Raw genomic sequence first — 16,767 nt, 5'->3', positions numbered from 1 at the left:
TAGATGAGCAACCTCTGGCCCTTAGATGCGTTTCCAGAGTGTTCTGTGGCTTCTTGGTTTGCTTTTAGTGTTTCTGGTTTTCGGTTGCGTGTGTACCTTCCAATAGTTTCAAGGCTTACTGACTGCATACTGCGGCTACTGTGTAACATCATTGCTTGCTTCTCATTTGTGGTGTATAAGGCATAGATTTCTGCGACGCGTACCCGCCTCACTCCAGCGAAGAGGTGGCAACGACTTCTGGGCGTAAGCCCCCGTAACAACTAAGGGAATACTCCCTGATAGTCTTACTTGCGTTCTTTTCAGAACGAGGGGCCATAATCCGTGGTTGTATTATTATAACTGATCCAGAAGCGGCTAAGAGGTACAAAGAATGACAGGAGAATATCTAAGGTCTCCAGCTGCCCTTACTCGCTGCTGGCAGTCGTCACACCCGTGGGCTTGCCCAGCAGATTAGGGAATATCCGGCCATGGCAGAAGCGGAATTCCAGGAGGTAGTCTCGAAGTCCAGGTGGAAGAGGAGGCCGGAGCCTTTACCCTCGACCTCCTCAACATATAGCGATGTTTCTGAGATGGATGTAGGCACTTCTACCCGGGATGTTAACCCAAAGGTAGAGGCATTTTTTCAAGCGAAAGGCAGACCTGGCAGTTCTTCCTCGCTGATCAAGGTAGTCCAGGACGACCTGGACTATCTATTAAAGTTCAAAAGCTCTCCAAAAGCGTCGGCACAGGCGCGAAGAAGACAATTCTTTCTAGGTTGAAAAAACTTCGAGAGGAAATCTTTGCTATGGAAGAAGGGTTCGAAACCTTGGCTTCTAAGCCCAAGGAAGTCAAGGTGCTTCCTAAAGTGGTCCAGGCCGCAGCTCAGCCTAGGCGCTATGCTGATGTTCTCAAGTCCAAGCGGGAAGTCAGCAAGACGGCAAGGAAGCCGGAGGTCATTTTCGTTAATAAGGCGGAGGGCTCGAAGACCACAAGCTAAGAGTTGAAATGAGACTTCCAGGTTGCCTTTGTGACAACCGGAAGGAGCTCAAGATCAGGGATATCAAGGAGATCAATAAGGGGCTGGTAGTTTCGCTAAAAATAAGGAGACTGTCCGGGTCATCACGGAGTTTCCTGCGGTCAATAAGTTGGGGGTGAAAGTCGATCCAAAGCGGAAACGTAGGCCCCGTGTCATTATGTATGCCATTGAACGGAGCCTCTCCGACGAGGATGTGCTATCTCTCATTAGAGAGCAGAACACCGACTAGGACGAGGCTTCGTTCAAGGAACAATGCAGGTTGATCTTCAAAACGGGCAAGCGTGATGCCCCATGGTATCACGGAGTTTTTGAGTTGGGTGCTGGTTTCCACCAGAGGTTCATTTCCGAGAGTAGGATCTTCGTGGATTTTGCATTCTGTCGCGTCAAGGAATACCTTAACGTGCAGCGGTGCTTCAAGTTTTGTCGTTTCGGCCACAGAACCAAAATCGGTAAGTATGCGTCGGTCTACGCGCATTGTGGTAAGTAGGGCTGCAAGCGTAACGACTGTCCGCAAAAGAAAGAGGCTCCGATTTGCGTGAACTGTAAAACGATGTGCAAACATCATAGGCACTCGGTTAATAATAAAGAGTGCGGTTGCTACTTAAGAGCGGTTGAGATTTATTTCAACTCTCTTGATGGTTAGGTTCGGTCAACTAAATGCCCAGGGTGCTTTTATTATCCTAGTTGAGCTACGTGAGGTTCTCGAAAAACGGAGTCTCGATGAATTTCTTTTACAAGACCCGTACGTGGTCAAGGGTGATCTGCCAGGTTTCCCAGGTTGGAAGAAGTTTTTCGTTGGTGACAGTAAATCTGCCGTTCTGTGCAGAAAGTCTTTAGATAGCGGTTTCATATGGCAAGCCTCTGACACGCATCACGTCGTTTTCAAGCTTGTTGTGTATGGTTAGTTCGTACTTTCAGTACAGGGATCCCATTGATCAGAATTTAGAAAAATAGGATAGAATTGTTAGGCTGGTAGCAGGTTGTCCAATTCTTATAGGTGCTGATGCGAACGCCAAATCGCCTCTTTGGTACAGTGTGATCACGGATGATGGCGGAGAATTAATCGAAGGTTTCATCGCGCAGCATAATTTTGATGTTTTCAATGTTGCAGGAGAATTATCTACTTTCGCCGGCGTGGTCGAAGGACGGAGGAACTTCCGTGGTACCAACATCGATGTTACCATTGGCAAGGATGTCCGTCGTAGGATTCAGAACTGGTCTGCAGTCGGTGATTGCGCGAGCGATCATCGAATAATAGTTTTTCATTTGGTAGGTGAACTGCACGATGTCTATAGGGGGAACGTCCCTGTTAACAGGGGCGCTTTCTGCACAGGCAGGCTTGGCCCTAGTTTTTTAATATTCTTGCGGCCAGGCTTTGGGGTTTTGCCCGAAAGCTTGACGAGCTCCCGTTAGATAACTTGGCAGAGGATCTTTCTTCTGCGCTAGTTGAAGCCGCTTACCAATCAATCCCAAGAGGTACGGGTCGGGAGAGAGTAGCTGGATGGTGGACTCGGGACTTGACTGCGATAAAGCGGACTGTGGGCCGGCTCAGGAGAGCCGCACAGCGTGGAGGGTAATCCTGCTCGGCGTGCAGCCTTGCTTGCGGACTATCGTCGGAATAGGACCGAGTATTTTCATAACATTAGGTCTTCTAAGTGTGATTCCTGGCGCTCTTTTGTACAAGAGCAGGGAAATAAGGATCCATGGGATGTCGTTTATAGAGTTCTTGGTCATAAGAAGAAAAAATACAGTTTTCTGTCAGCTCTGTCGACACAGGATGGAGTTGTAATAGACAAAGATCGTGTCCTCAATCTTCTGATGAATGATCGGCTTTAGATGATAGTGAGGTTGGTGAAACCTCTTATCATCGACGTGTACGAAGGGAAGTTGTAGCCTGACTAGGAATAAAGCCCCCGGATATGATTGTATCACAGTGGAACTCCTTGTTCGCACGTTATCAGTAATTTTTGGTCCTTTGAGTAGGGTTTTTAATAGGATGATTTTTGCTGTATATTTTCCAGCGTGTTGGAAACGTGGTGAGTTGAAACTGCACTTCAAAGGTGCCGACAAGGACCCCACCCTAAGTTTTTCTTACCGGCCTCTGACGCTCTTGCCTGTTGTAGGTAAGGTTTTCGAGAAGGTACCTCCGCATTAATAGTAGGTTATCTTTTAATCGTTCGCTAATGTACGACCAGTATGTTTTTTTACGTGGCAAGGACACAGAGCACGCTATTCTTAAGGTAATGAATTTGGCTTCGACCAGCGAGTGCAAATATGTATTGGGCGTCTTTTTGGACATATCCGGGGCCTTCAATAACTTGTGATGGCCCTCTGCCTTGTTTCAGTGGCAGCAGCGTGGTTGCACGCAAAATTAAATTGAGACTCTTTCAAGCTATTTCAGCAACAGAACCGTTGTCCTTCGTGACGGCTGTTCGGAAGGAGGAAAGACTGTCAAAAGATTGTCCACATGGCAGTATTTTAGGATCCCTCATCTGGGTCGATGAATTCGACTCTCTAATGCGGTTGCGGATGCCCACTGGCTGCCGCATAGTGGTTTATGCCGACGATGAGTTGCTACTGGTCGAGGAAAGTCGCGTGCTGAGATAAAACTCAGAGCAACTCAGGCATGTAAGGTAATAAGGTTTGGAGTCTTCAGCATTAGATGGTTTTCCGTGTGGAGAAAACTACTGTGATGTTTCTTAAAGGTCATCTAGCCGCGACCTGTCACCCTCGGGTCGTGATGGACGGCCTTCCGATTAGGTATGTTACCGTTCAAAAATATCTGGGTGTAATCCTTGATGAGAGCCTTCAATTCAGGGAGCACCTTCAGTTTGTCGCAAGGAAGGCTACAGATGCCTTCTTTGGTGTTCGTAAAGTCATCTATCCCGATTGTGGGTTGAATTTTCGTAACCTGCGTATTCTTTACAAAGGTGTCTGAGAGGCCATAATATTGTACGTCTGGGCTCATTGTTTTCAATTCCAATGTTATAGGGACATTTTATTGCAAGCCCAGCGTCTTGTATTGTTAGCTGTTGCCGGAGGCTACAGAACTATCTCTAGAGAAGCAGTTTCTGTGATCACCGACATGAAACCCATTAACTTTCTAGCGACGGAACGTAGCAAGCGGTATATTTCTAAGAAGGAAGGACTTCTTACTTCTGGGCGTATGCGAGATATTGAAGACCAAGGGTTTGACTCTTAGCAAGTTAGCTGGAACGATTCTTCTACTGGTCGATACACGTATGGTATATTTCCAAATGTTAGGGAGCTGCGAGCAATTAGGTGGGCTACCCCCAATCTGATACAACACAATTTCTTTCGGGACATGTTGCCTTTAGGATGGGTTTGGCTGGGTTTGGTATGGCTGACTCGGGCTTGTGCCCGGACTGTAGGGTCCGTGACACTGTGGTCCATGTCCTTTATGTTTGTACCCGGTTCGAGGCTGAACATCAAAGTTGTTAGGGAGCTCGAGAGAGTAAATTCCTTTCTTGATCTGCGGGTCAACTGGAAGACTCGCAGAGAATGGACTATAGTGGCTGGCTTCCTCCGGTTCCTCGAACTGAGCAGAACGGCTGAGGGGGTTTAAGTAGAGTAGACCTGGGGTGGCTAGGGACCGCCTGGACAGTTGATTGGCCGGAGGTAGTCGTGTTGGCATCGAGCCACGGTTAGTTAGAACAAGTATGGTGATTATTATTGTGTTTGCTGTCGGCGGAACGATGACTGCAAATAAATTTCTTTGTTGCTAACAATATTTCTTGTGGTATGTTATTCATTGAATTTCCCTCGAATTATGAGACATTTACTCACAAAGTAGCTCAATTAAAGTGTAGAACTAGGTGCAGGGTTCGTGCTTTCGCGAACTCGGTTAGCTTGTACAGAGGGCAATGAAGTAGGACAGTTAAGATGTCCGACAGAAGTCTACAGCGAAGTTGAAGGCTGAGTCATAATTCATTGATGTAAATGTCTACCGGGGCATTTACATCGGTGGCATCCCAACGAAGCCTGGCTTATTATTATGAGATATAGAAGGTTAGAGGGTCAAAAGACGATCTCCGTTTAAGCCCATCAATTTTTGTAACGGAAGGGGGGTCGTGACGGCCGGAATTGTCATGAGGCAGGTGTCTTCCCCAACGGGGGTTAGGATGTTCTGGATGAGCTTTGATTCAGTCTGCGTAGGATAATAACTGCTACCTTTTGACCAAAGTGATGGCTCACCGCAATCAATCATAAAGCTTGCCACAGGGTTTGAGGGAAAGGCACCCGTGGTAATGCAAAGTAAAAAGATACGTACACCGTCAAACAGCATTAACACAGTATTTCGTGCTGAGGTGTAAACCGCAAAACCGTAATCTGAGCGAGCTAGGGCTCAGTAGGAACATAACATACATGTCCGATCAGCGCCCCAAATGGATAAGACTTAGCATATCTAAAGTTTTCCTGTTTAACTTTCAGTTCCTTTAAATGTTTTGTTTAACTCGTGTCAATCAGTCTTCCAAAACCAACCCTTAGAACTTTATAATAGAGCAAATTTGAATTGGCTCATTGTTCATCCGTAATCTTGGGGTATATTGTTACTAAGACGAGAGAAGGAGACGCTTTGTTTTCTCTGGAGAGAAAGTAAAACCAGAAAATTTGCACCAAACGTCTGAACGATATTTTTATTTTCTAGTAATCTTTCGTCAATGGCTGATAAACTAGAGGCAACATGGATTGAAAAATCAACATATAATGAACACAAAACAGGTTTCTGGATAGATTTCACAATATCATTTATTGCCACTTAAAAATAAGGTAAACACTCAAAACACTTGCCTATGGAAACCCACTTTCTAATGTAGATTTATTAGAAAGCATCAACTCTATATGTCTGTGAAAAGTTCGATCGCTCAGACGCCCTTTAATAAAGGCCAGAATGTTTCTGTCTCTCTTTATATATATTCAAAAAACGCTATTTCCAAGCCGTGTCATACGCCTTCTTTAAATCAGATAAGACGGCCACGATATGTTGAACTGAAAGAAAAGCTTGAAGAAGGTGAGAAATCATTCTAGATGTAGTATTATCATTTACTACCATACCTGAGGAAGTGTCGCGAGAATTTTTTAAAGAAAATATTAGTTCATCAAAAGTAAAAGACCTATCGTGCCGATGGTTGAATGGCTCTACGTAGTGAGTCTCGAACGATGTCCTCTGAGCACCAGGACGAACCCAGTTGTATTTAGCTCTAGCTCCAGTACGCGTACCCTCTGCTGGAGTGGTCCGTTATATCGCCGGTACTCGTGGGAACAAAATTACAAGTTGACAGAAAATTCTTATGATGGTTGGTGGTCCATCTGAAAAAACCACCTTAGTCTTGTGAAGAGGCCTCGGTCAGCTTTGTCTGACGAGGATAAAAGTCCTGTAGAAGAGAATTGTCAAATATGAAATATAAAAATATTCGATTCGTTGTTCTCCGAAATAATCAAGAAGGTGGTTCCTTCCAAAAGGCCTCGCCTTTCTTGATAAACAAAGTTATAACAGGTGCAAGTGTTTCCCCGAAGAAAATCAGAAAATTACGTGACGGATCGCTTCTGATTGAAACATTTAATGATGAGCAGAATCTATCTATCTTACGTCTCCGTAATATGGACAGAATAAATATAAGTCCGGAATGCCACAAAACCCTAAATACGAGTAGGGGAGTAATTTTTTTACTGAGACTTTTTACCAAGATGTCACTGAAATAGCTGATGAGCTTCATGCGCAAGATGTTGTAGAAGTGAAAGCGTATAATGAAAAGGCAGAACGGAATGGAAGTACCAACATCCTCTCTTATACTGACTTTCAACCTTCCAGTCCCACCTGAAAAAATAAAAATTGGTTATCATTCAGTTCGAGTTCGACCTTTCATTCCCAACCCTTGACAATGTTTTAAATGCCAAGAGTATGGTCACGCTACAACATCTTGGTCGAAAACAGAGATCTGTGGTAGATGTGCTAAGGAAGATCACAATGATACTAACTGCCAAGAAGATGAAAAATATGTTAATTGCAGTTGTTCGCATACAGCCCGCTTCCGAGATTGCCTAACTTTTAAGGAAGAAAAGGAAATTCTCAGAATCTCTACTGAGCAGAAGCTATCTTTTCGGTGACACGCAGAGAATAAAAAAAAAAAAAAAAAAAACAAAAGCCGATGGTTTTTGTTCAAGGAAACTGGTTAAACCAGATGTATCTTTTGCCACCGGTACATCAAAATAAGCTCCTAAAAATTTAAGTAATCAGCTGTGCGGATCCTGCAGTGAGCTAAAAAAAATTTGTTCAGATGTTATCTGATCAAGTCACATCCTTACAGCCACTATTTCAGAGCTGACGAAGATAAACAAAAAGTCTCTCGTTGCAGTTGGTGAATCCAACAGTGAGATCCCTATGAGAGTTCCTGTTCCCAAAGTTTTACCTGTACAGGCAGAAGTAATTACAGCTGGTGGTAAGCCATCTAATAATCTCCCTGTTAAGGGAACCCACGTAACCACCCCCTCTGGGATGTCATCTGCGGCATCCCATTCTACTAAATTTCCTCCTCCATCACCTCCTATACTAGAGGATATGGTTGAAGAAACACCCGACCCCAGGGCATCGGAGTTCTTTAAAATAAAAAATACGAAAAAGAAAAACCGGATAACATGCAAGTAACTTTTATATATTTTCCGTTCAGGTATTACTTTAGAGGATGAATGAAGATAAAGTAAAATAAAGTGTAGTCTTATACAGTCTCAGTTCAACCATTCCTGAGATGTGTGGTTAATTGAATCCCAACCACCAAAGAACACCGGTATCCACGATATAGTATTCAAATCCGTATAAAAGTAACTGCCTTTACTAGGACTTGAACGCTGAAACTCTCGACTTCCAAATCAGCTGATTTGGGAAGACACGTTCACCACTAGACCAACCGATGGGTTACAGTTCTCGGACCTGTTTTATCCTGTTATCCAGCTCAAATTAAATAAAAAACCACCAACTTTAGTCCTTAATTTGGTATCAAAAATTATAGTAGGGCTTCTTTTTATTAGAAGACCTGAAATCCGGGCGAAATCTTTCGCTAGCCGTAACTCGAAAATAAAGCGTTTCCAGAGCTATGTTTATAAATTTTTTTCATTGTTTTCACCAGTAGAACATGTCCTGCAAGTTTCTCAGTTTTTTGTGGGATACTGTATAACCATATAATTTAAATTTAGTAGTTTTCATACATTTATTCTAATTTTAGAATTAAAGAATTCCACTTTTATGTTTTACTCAGGTTGGTAAAAGGAATATAATATTGTGCTATTCTGCGCATTTATTCACTTAAAGTAGGACTCCCATCGCCTGTGTAAGATAACAAAGAGGTAGAAAAGAAAACGTAAAATTTGAAAAAATTATTTCATTAAGGCATAATTTATGACAGGTTTTAACACAATACATCGTTTTTCATCACTTGCAACAATATCTCAGTTTGAATTATTCTGCCAATTCTTATCTCAGTGGTACAATTACAAATAATATAATTTTTTTTATACAACCTGCAACCATTGTTTTTGAAAAAAAGTAAAAATAGACTATTCTTAAAAATTTTTAAATAATTATTTTCCTAGATTCATATTTCTGAATACACAAAACTTTTTATATTTCTCTTAGAAATTATTTCGTGATGGAACTTAGGAACTTTAAATACTTAAAGGAACTTTAATGATTCACCTGAAAAATTTAATTTAAAAAAGTGATAAAAGTATATTAATGTGTCCTTTTCAGTATATATTAGGATTTTTCTCTACGAATTAAATTTGTTTAGGGGTAAACTAAATGTTTCAAAGAAACGATATATTTGTTAGCGATCGTTGGCAGAAATGACTATTTTTTACAAGAAAATTCTTGGATGTGACGTATCGTTGCGTCATTTTTAAATTTGTAGTGTAGTTATTGGAAAGTGCTTATCGTACTATGAGTAATTTATGTTTGAAAGAACGTCATTTTATTGACAGATGCTTCTATTACGCAAGCTTTTTCCTCTTGTTTAATAGTTTATCGTGATTTGAGGTTATGTGAATATTTTTCGAGTATTTTTTAAACACGTAACAGTTTGAGCAACTGTTTTATTCTAAAGTCTTAAAATGCCTTTAGAGTGTGATAAAATTTGTATTCTTCAGAAAATAAATTACCATAATAGCGGTGTAACAACTTGTGATTTTGGAAGCAACTATCATTTGGCCACTGGCTCTGGGTAAGTTTGTATTTCACTCCATTGTTCTTACATAATTATGTAAGAAATAGTTTTCTTCTCAACAATACGCGAAAAAGTGTAGCAATAAGAAAAATCATAATTCAAGTGTCTTATCTGCTAAATCAGTTAACAGAGATTATTTAATAACTATGATAGCAGATTGTAGTGCAATTGCTAAATTTCATTATTGTAATAATTACAAAATAATACATTATAGGCCCCATTACAAATGGCTAGATGAAATGCTCCAAGAATGAAATAGGAAACCACCCCAGCATTTGCCAAGCTAGATCAAGAAAAACTATTATAAAACCGTGGTCAGAGGAATATTAATACACAGTTATTTGTAAAAAAAAATTATAACTCATTGAAGTCCAAATAAACATTAAAAGTATCAAACAGAAGTAAAGCCAGTGTGTGAAAAATAAACTAAAATAAGTTCAAAGAAATAACATTTCAGAAGATAGAGAAATTCTTTGATCACATATTATTTTTGCTTAAATTAACAAAATTTAAGGGGTTTATGAAATTATTTTTTTATTTCTGTGATTTAAAAGCTTATTGATAGTAAGGTAATTATGAGCAATTATTTGATCAACTTAATTTTTTTCATACTTTAATATTACAGTAAATGTGGATCAGGAAAACACAAGATATAAATGTCAAATAGCAGGTGACCTATGCAGGGCTAAGGTATGCCAGATAATGAATTAATTATGAGAAAATTGTAATTATAATTACTTTAAATTACCATAATTTGTCTCCTCTTATCTCATATAAATGCATCATAGGACAAGAACAGATTTTCACAAGTTGGCCTGCATTTCTCAGACCAACTAGAGGCTTAATTTTTATGTGATTGGTTAAGGGTAAGAATCTAGATTTAAGGTAAAAAAAATTGATGTAGGGTTTAGCATAAGGTTTATTTGAACCATTTTCCCCTTGTTATCTTTCACCGTTGATCAAATTATAAATTGAAGCCATGGACAGTTATGAGCTTAACATACATTTTACTCATGTTTATGTGAGGTTGAATCTTTTTAAACAAAATAAAAATTTTACGTACTTAAAAAAATTGTAAAAATGTGTCGTATATGTTTTATTACAAAAAGGAACTTAAATTCCAGTATAAAACGTAATTAGGCCATAAGAACACTCGCCCAATGTTCTAAAAGATTATCCTATATCCACCACTGTTAATGTATTTATTAAGTTAAAATTTGTCACTTTTTTTACGTATAAAAATGTATTATACATAGGAAGGCCAAAAAGGGTATAAAACAAAAAATAGAAAGTTATTTAATATGATTTTTTTTAAAAATAGGATGCATATAGATACATACAATAAAAGGTTATATAACTAGACACGTGCATTTTAATTTGTCAGAAAAAATACATCCGTCTTGCTTAAAAATATATTTAAAAAATGGTGAAAGAAAGCTAATTAATGAACAGTAAATAGATAAGTATATTAATTTTAAGTCATTGAGACCCCATTTAAAGATCTTATTTAAACCTTTCAATCTTTTCTAAAACTTTTCTGAACCTCTCAATCTTATTTAAACCAGCTAATAAATGTTGCATAGCAATACAGATACCACTCATTTATACGAAATATTAATCATTAAAATTGCTATAAAAATCTGTACCTGTTGAAAAAAGGAACAAATTTTCAAAATCAAATTAGGCATTAAAAAAATTCAACCATCAAGAATATATTATTAAAATAGTAGCATCTCCTTACTAAAATATTAAATTTTTTTTAATGGTACTACCTGTATTTTGCTAGAACCTTTATTTATTTTATTCAAGGTCTTAATTCCCAATTTTTTTAAGTAAACCCTACAGACTTCAAAGAAATATAAGAAGTATCAGAGAAACTAAGTGCTTTAATTTATAAATTTTTGGGTAAAATCTGTCTGGTAGCTTGTAGTTAGAAAAAGTAAAATTTCATCAGAACAGATAAAACGGTCTATCACTGCATACATGATAGTATTTACCTTTATCAAATTATCTTCATTTATGAAAGTCAAAAATAAAATGGGACCTAAGATCGAAGTATGTGGGAGACACCCTGATGCACTATAAGAAACTCCAAAATCTCTATTCTAATCTAATTTTATCATCTGTTTCATTAACTTTTACTTACTGCTTTCTGATACTTAAGTAAGACTTAAACTGATTAAGTACAGTATTTAACTTCAGTAGCACTATATTTCTGTCAAATATAAATTTATACGATCAGTTGCTTTAGTAATATTAAATACCAAAACTATTGTGTCTCCATTGTCTAAACCTTTAACAATCTTTTCTATAAAAGTGACAATGCTGTCTTCAAAGATTTACTTTTTTAAAACCATGCTGCTCGTTAACGAGGATATTATGTTTATTTAAATGATACCTTTTTCAAGAATTTTTTGAAATTATGAGAGAATAGCGATTGGTTTATGATTACCGACTTCAGACTCTACCCTTCTTATGAATCGGTTTAATTTTTTTATTTCTTACTAAGACATTTACCTTCAGTGAAGAAACATTTACAGAATGAGAGAGTGGCTCCTTTAAGAATCTTTTACAAGTTTTAATTATTGATGTGGAGGTACCACCTAAATCAGTAAATTTTTTGATTGTTTTAGAATTGTATTTTGCTGGTTCCAGTTCATCTGATGATTAAGGATGCTATGTCATCTTTTCACATACAATAATATCTTGAAAAGGAACTGTAAACGCTCTCATTAATATTCATATTATGTCTTGAAAGTATTTATCTATATAGTTGCCCATTTATAGTAGACTTTTCCTTGTTTTCATATTTTATATTAATTTTCTGATTTTATAATTTAAATTGATCCTATTTTACTACCTTGTATGAAGTAAAGGAAGTATTGTGATTGCAAAAATTTCAGATTTCAACAGAAATATCCATTTTGACCATCCGTGAATCCAATTAGACTAGTTTCGCATGATGTGTATGTACATATGTATCTCGTATAACTCAAAAATGATTAGCCGTAGGATGTTGAAATTTTGGATTTAGGACTGTTGTAACATCTAGTTGTGTACCTCCGCTTTTGATTGCAATCTAAAAAACCAAAAGTGTCCAAAAAAGCCCAAATCCAAAAACGTTTGGATTTTGGACTTTTTCTTAACCACAGTAATAAGCCCTCACGAGAGCTTTTCAATGATATATCATAAGTTATTTTCATTGGTTCCAGACTTATAGCCAAATAAAACTTGAATTAATGAAATATTTGGATTATAGAGGAAGGCACATTGGTTCAAATCCGACTTCATCTCCTTTTTTTTAATTTAAATATATGGATTTATTAATAATTATTAACCTCTCATTGTAAAAAAAAATGTATAATTAATAATAATTCAATAATAAAAACAAAAAAAAATATCAAAAACTATCAGAAGTTATTAACGAAGTATAATTTTATTTACTTTTCATTTAAAAAAAAAATGTGTATATGAAATTTAATAGGCGTACAAGAACGTAATGTGGTGTTCACATCAGATTTTTTTTGTTTATGATATCTCAGACTGCACTATTGAAAGTTTTTACATTTGCAGCCACTATTTTCATTTTTGCTGCATCAAAAACTAATTTCTATGTATTCTTAATGCCTTTGTATGCCTTTACATCTTCATACCTTACACCTTATATGTAGATATTACAATGATAATTATGTAAGGTAACATGCGGACTCATCCTTCTTAAATGGCTGTACCAGACAACAGTTCTTCAAAACTGTGCAATAGTTGAACTTAACATTATTCCTCTTCTGGTCTCCTCATTCCTAATCCTGTCTCTCAACATTAGCCTGCTTCATTGTCTCTAAAAATTGATTTCCATTGAAAGTAGTTTGTTCATTCCATCATTTACTACCCAAATTTCAGCCTCGATTAAAAATGAGCAGGACAGGACCCAACAATTATATAAGTTTTTAAACTACCTGTGATACAATTTTTTATTTTGGATATGTTCATAATCTTTTAATTTGTTCACAATTTTTTTAATTTTAATCTTCTAATTTCGTTTTCTATTCAAGAAGAATGACTTCAGCTTAACAAGGCAATTTCTCCAAGACTAATTAGCTAATTTTTTTAATCTTTAAAGATTTTTTTATCGGAAAAATTTTTAGAAAGGTCATGTCCATTGTTATTGGCTTTTCTGAATGGTAAATTATAGAATTTCTGATTTAGTAAATTTTTCAAATCCATTAAAAGTGATAAACTATTCACTTTGAAATTAGTTGGAAATGCTGATGATAATGTAGATACCATAAGCACACTGATAGAAACAAGGAGAGCTTTCATGAAAGAAATTAGCTAGTATCAAATATAGATTTAAGAATTAGAAAGGAATTCCTGAAAATATTTATGCAAACCACAGTCTTAATGTCTGTGAAGCGTGGAAACAGGTATATTAGAAAGGAAAAGATTAAAATACATCCTACCCCCTGTAGGGGAAGACACCCTCCACCATCCCCTACGTTCGTAGCCCTTATGGGCTTTACTGTAGATCATCTTCGGAACCTCGGCTTTTGACATATTCCAGTCCGCCTCGGCCAGGATGCGACCGATGCGAATGCCACGAGTGACATTCCCATTGGTGAACTACTATTTAATGAACTCAAAACAAAACACATCTTACCGAGCCTTAAGTAAGATTGAAAGGACCTAACTAAACAAAGGAACTGAATTATCTACCCGTAGAAGATAAAAGTGAGCTCAACACACAACACGAAACATAAATATATTACACGGAACAATAACATTGAAACAAAATAATGGACAAAAACATATTAGCAAAACAAAACATCAACAAAAACAAAATACAAGAGAAATCCAAGCAGAGCTCTAGGTACCCTCGGAAATAATTTCCTTTGCTAAGAACACTATAAAACTCTCCACTACTGCCCATCCTTCTCCAGTTTACACGGAGATCCAACGCCGACCCGATAAGATCGAGCCGACAGATGGTCTCCGTGCGCATTAACTCGTACTTCGAACACTCATAAAGAACAAGGTAGGTGTCATCCAATTGTTACACTGAGGACACATCCCAGAATCTACCAGGCCGAATTTCTGCATTTTGTTCCTAAAAGCACCATAGCCGGAAAGAAATTGCGTCACATATTTATTAGGGTGCACCTAGAAGGCGTCCCGTAAACCAACAATATTTGGAAAGAGACCATGCGTATAACGTCCACCTTCAGTCTCATTTCCTGTGGCCTGTTACAAGGCATTGCCATGTTGTTCAATTTCTCGAACTTTATCCGAAGTCAACTCACCGGACTTCGTAGAAACATACCACTGCTGCTTCTCAGACGCAATCAAGTCTATCGGTTTCATGCCTGCAATCACCAAGACTGCCTTCCATGAAGTAGTACAGTATCCACCCGTAACCGTTAACAATATTGGGCGTTAAGCCCCTAATAATATGCCCGATAACTTTTGTATTTTAGACTATCCGCCCAAATAGGTGCCTCTTATATGATAATAGCTTCGCACACGCCTTAATACAAGATGCTCGTGGTCTTGAAAAACAATCAGGATTGACCACACGTGGAATACCGAAGAATACATTGCAGGCCCTCTCCGTGACGTATTGAAGGTGCTTCTTAAATTGTAGTTTCTCATCAAGAAACACCCCGAGATACTTTTGAAACATACTTTATACGCTGACCTGCCTTCGAAACACGGACTCGCCGACTCACTGCCAAACTGCCTTTGAGGAACGTCATCTTGTGTTGATGACCCCACAGCTCAAGCATACTGCAAGTCCGAGTGGCTTGGAGTTCAACCTCCCTCCGCGAGCTTCCTTCGACCTGCAGGATTCCATCGCCAGCATAAGCCACGATGCAACACCCGCTGCACAACCTCAGCTGCAGGAGAGAATCAAACTCCACCACCCACAATAAAGGATCCAACATGCAAATCTGGAAACAAACCTTAGACAGCGTCTTGCCAACCTCACGGCTGCCCTCGCGGAGCAGCACATCTATTAATTCATCGCCAACATCTATTAATTCATACGCCACAAGAGTGACTTAGCATTCACAACTGCACCTATAAGAATTGGACCAGTGCCAGAGAATCGTAGAATTTTATCCCAGACCTCAAGAAGACGGTCAGTAGGATCTCTATACTGGATATATGAACTAGCAACATACAGATGCAAGTTCTGAACATTTACACGGACAACGACATGATGATTATTCGAGAGCTGTCGAATAAAGACACAATCAAGTTCCCTTCTGCACAAAACAGCGGGCATGCTTCCAGAACCACAATAGAACCTCTTCCAACGAGAAAAACCTGGAAGATCACCGGATACAATAAATGGATGCTTCAACAAAGCAACATTCAATCCTCTACGTAATGGAATCTCTCCAAACTCAACCTGAGCAATGTAAGAACCCTGAGCATTTAACTGATCAAATCTAATCATTTAGTGAAATAGAGTTATAGTACATATCGAGAGCTCTCTGATAACACCCACAATTTTTACTATTCACAGGATGTTTATGATCCTTCCGAAGACGATTGCTATTAACACAAGTCGGACCTTTAGACTTCTTTGGACACTTCTCACGCGTGTGTCCTTCATCACCACAATGAGCGCAAACTGCAGGATGTTCACAGAACTTAGCCCTGTGACCAAACCTGCAGCACTTAAAACAGCGCTGGACATCTTAATACTTCTTGACTTTACACGAAGAGAAGTATACAAACAACCTACTCTCCGCAGTGAAGCTGTTGAAAAGTTTAGGACTAACCTCAAAAATCCCATGGTAGTGCTCCGCCTCGCGCCTACCCGATTTAAATAATAATCGACACTCAGACTTTAATATAGCCTCACCCATCTGAGTATTTTTCTCCCTAATGCGAGCCATTAATTCCTCCTCAGACAGCCGTCGATCTATGCAATAGACAATAACTTTAGGACGTCTCTTGCCTTTAGTGTCTACTTTCATGTCTGACTTACCGTGGAGTCAGTGATGATCCGCACATTTTCTTTATCGTCAGCAATGACGAGTAAACCTATTTCGTCTCTCTAATATTACGAATTCTCAAGTTCTGCCTCTTTTGTCGAAGGACGGCCTGAAACTCGTCCTTCATCTCCTTAGTTGTTTTAGTAATTGCCCCCTCTTTTAGGTTGACGAACACAACCTCTGGCTGCTTACGGGACAGACTAGCCTCCCCCCTTTCTTTCAGAACCTCTGCGTACCGTTTACGCTGAGGCAACCGTTGCTGTGGAATCATCGGAGGTGCGGAAACTATCTCCCGCACAACCTCTCTTACCTCAGGCGTAATAGCCAATTTTTCATAGCCTTGAGCCAAGGCCTCAACAATGGGTTTGAGTTCCCTGATGATAGGGAGAATCTTATCTCGCACATTAGCCTTATACAGGGTCATTCACGGAAACCGGATGTTTTTAAAATAATCATAAAAAATTGAATATTTACTTTAAAAAAGTTTTATTGGTACTGAAACACGGTAATTGGC

General features: G+C 38.6%; 1 protein-coding gene across 4 annotated transcripts in view; it reads left to right on the top strand.

Annotated features, from left to right (window-relative positions):
* Nucleotides 1–8,919: 8,919 nt before the first annotated feature.
* Nucleotides 8,920–16,767, top strand: part of LOC142323448 (WD repeat, SAM and U-box domain-containing protein 1-like) — a 95,057-nt gene continuing 87,209 nt past the window's right edge. For 3 of the 4 annotated variants that reach the window (XM_075363081.1, XM_075363082.1, XM_075363080.1), the window contains exon 1: nt 8,920–9,249. In XM_075363081.1, the coding sequence (XP_075219196.1) occupies nt 9,140–9,249 (110 nt within the window). In that variant the 5' untranslated portion in view covers nt 8,920–9,139. The remainder of the gene's footprint in view (nt 9,250–16,767) is intronic. The other variant, XM_075363079.1, reaches the window with a different exon arrangement.

This window comes from Lycorma delicatula, chromosome 4 (genome assembly GCF_047948215.1).
Source record: "Lycorma delicatula isolate Av1 chromosome 4, ASM4794821v1, whole genome shotgun sequence".
NCBI classification, from domain to species: domain Eukaryota; kingdom Metazoa; phylum Arthropoda; class Insecta; order Hemiptera; family Fulgoridae; genus Lycorma; species Lycorma delicatula.
This window is presented reverse-complemented; position numbering and strand designations above follow the sequence as displayed.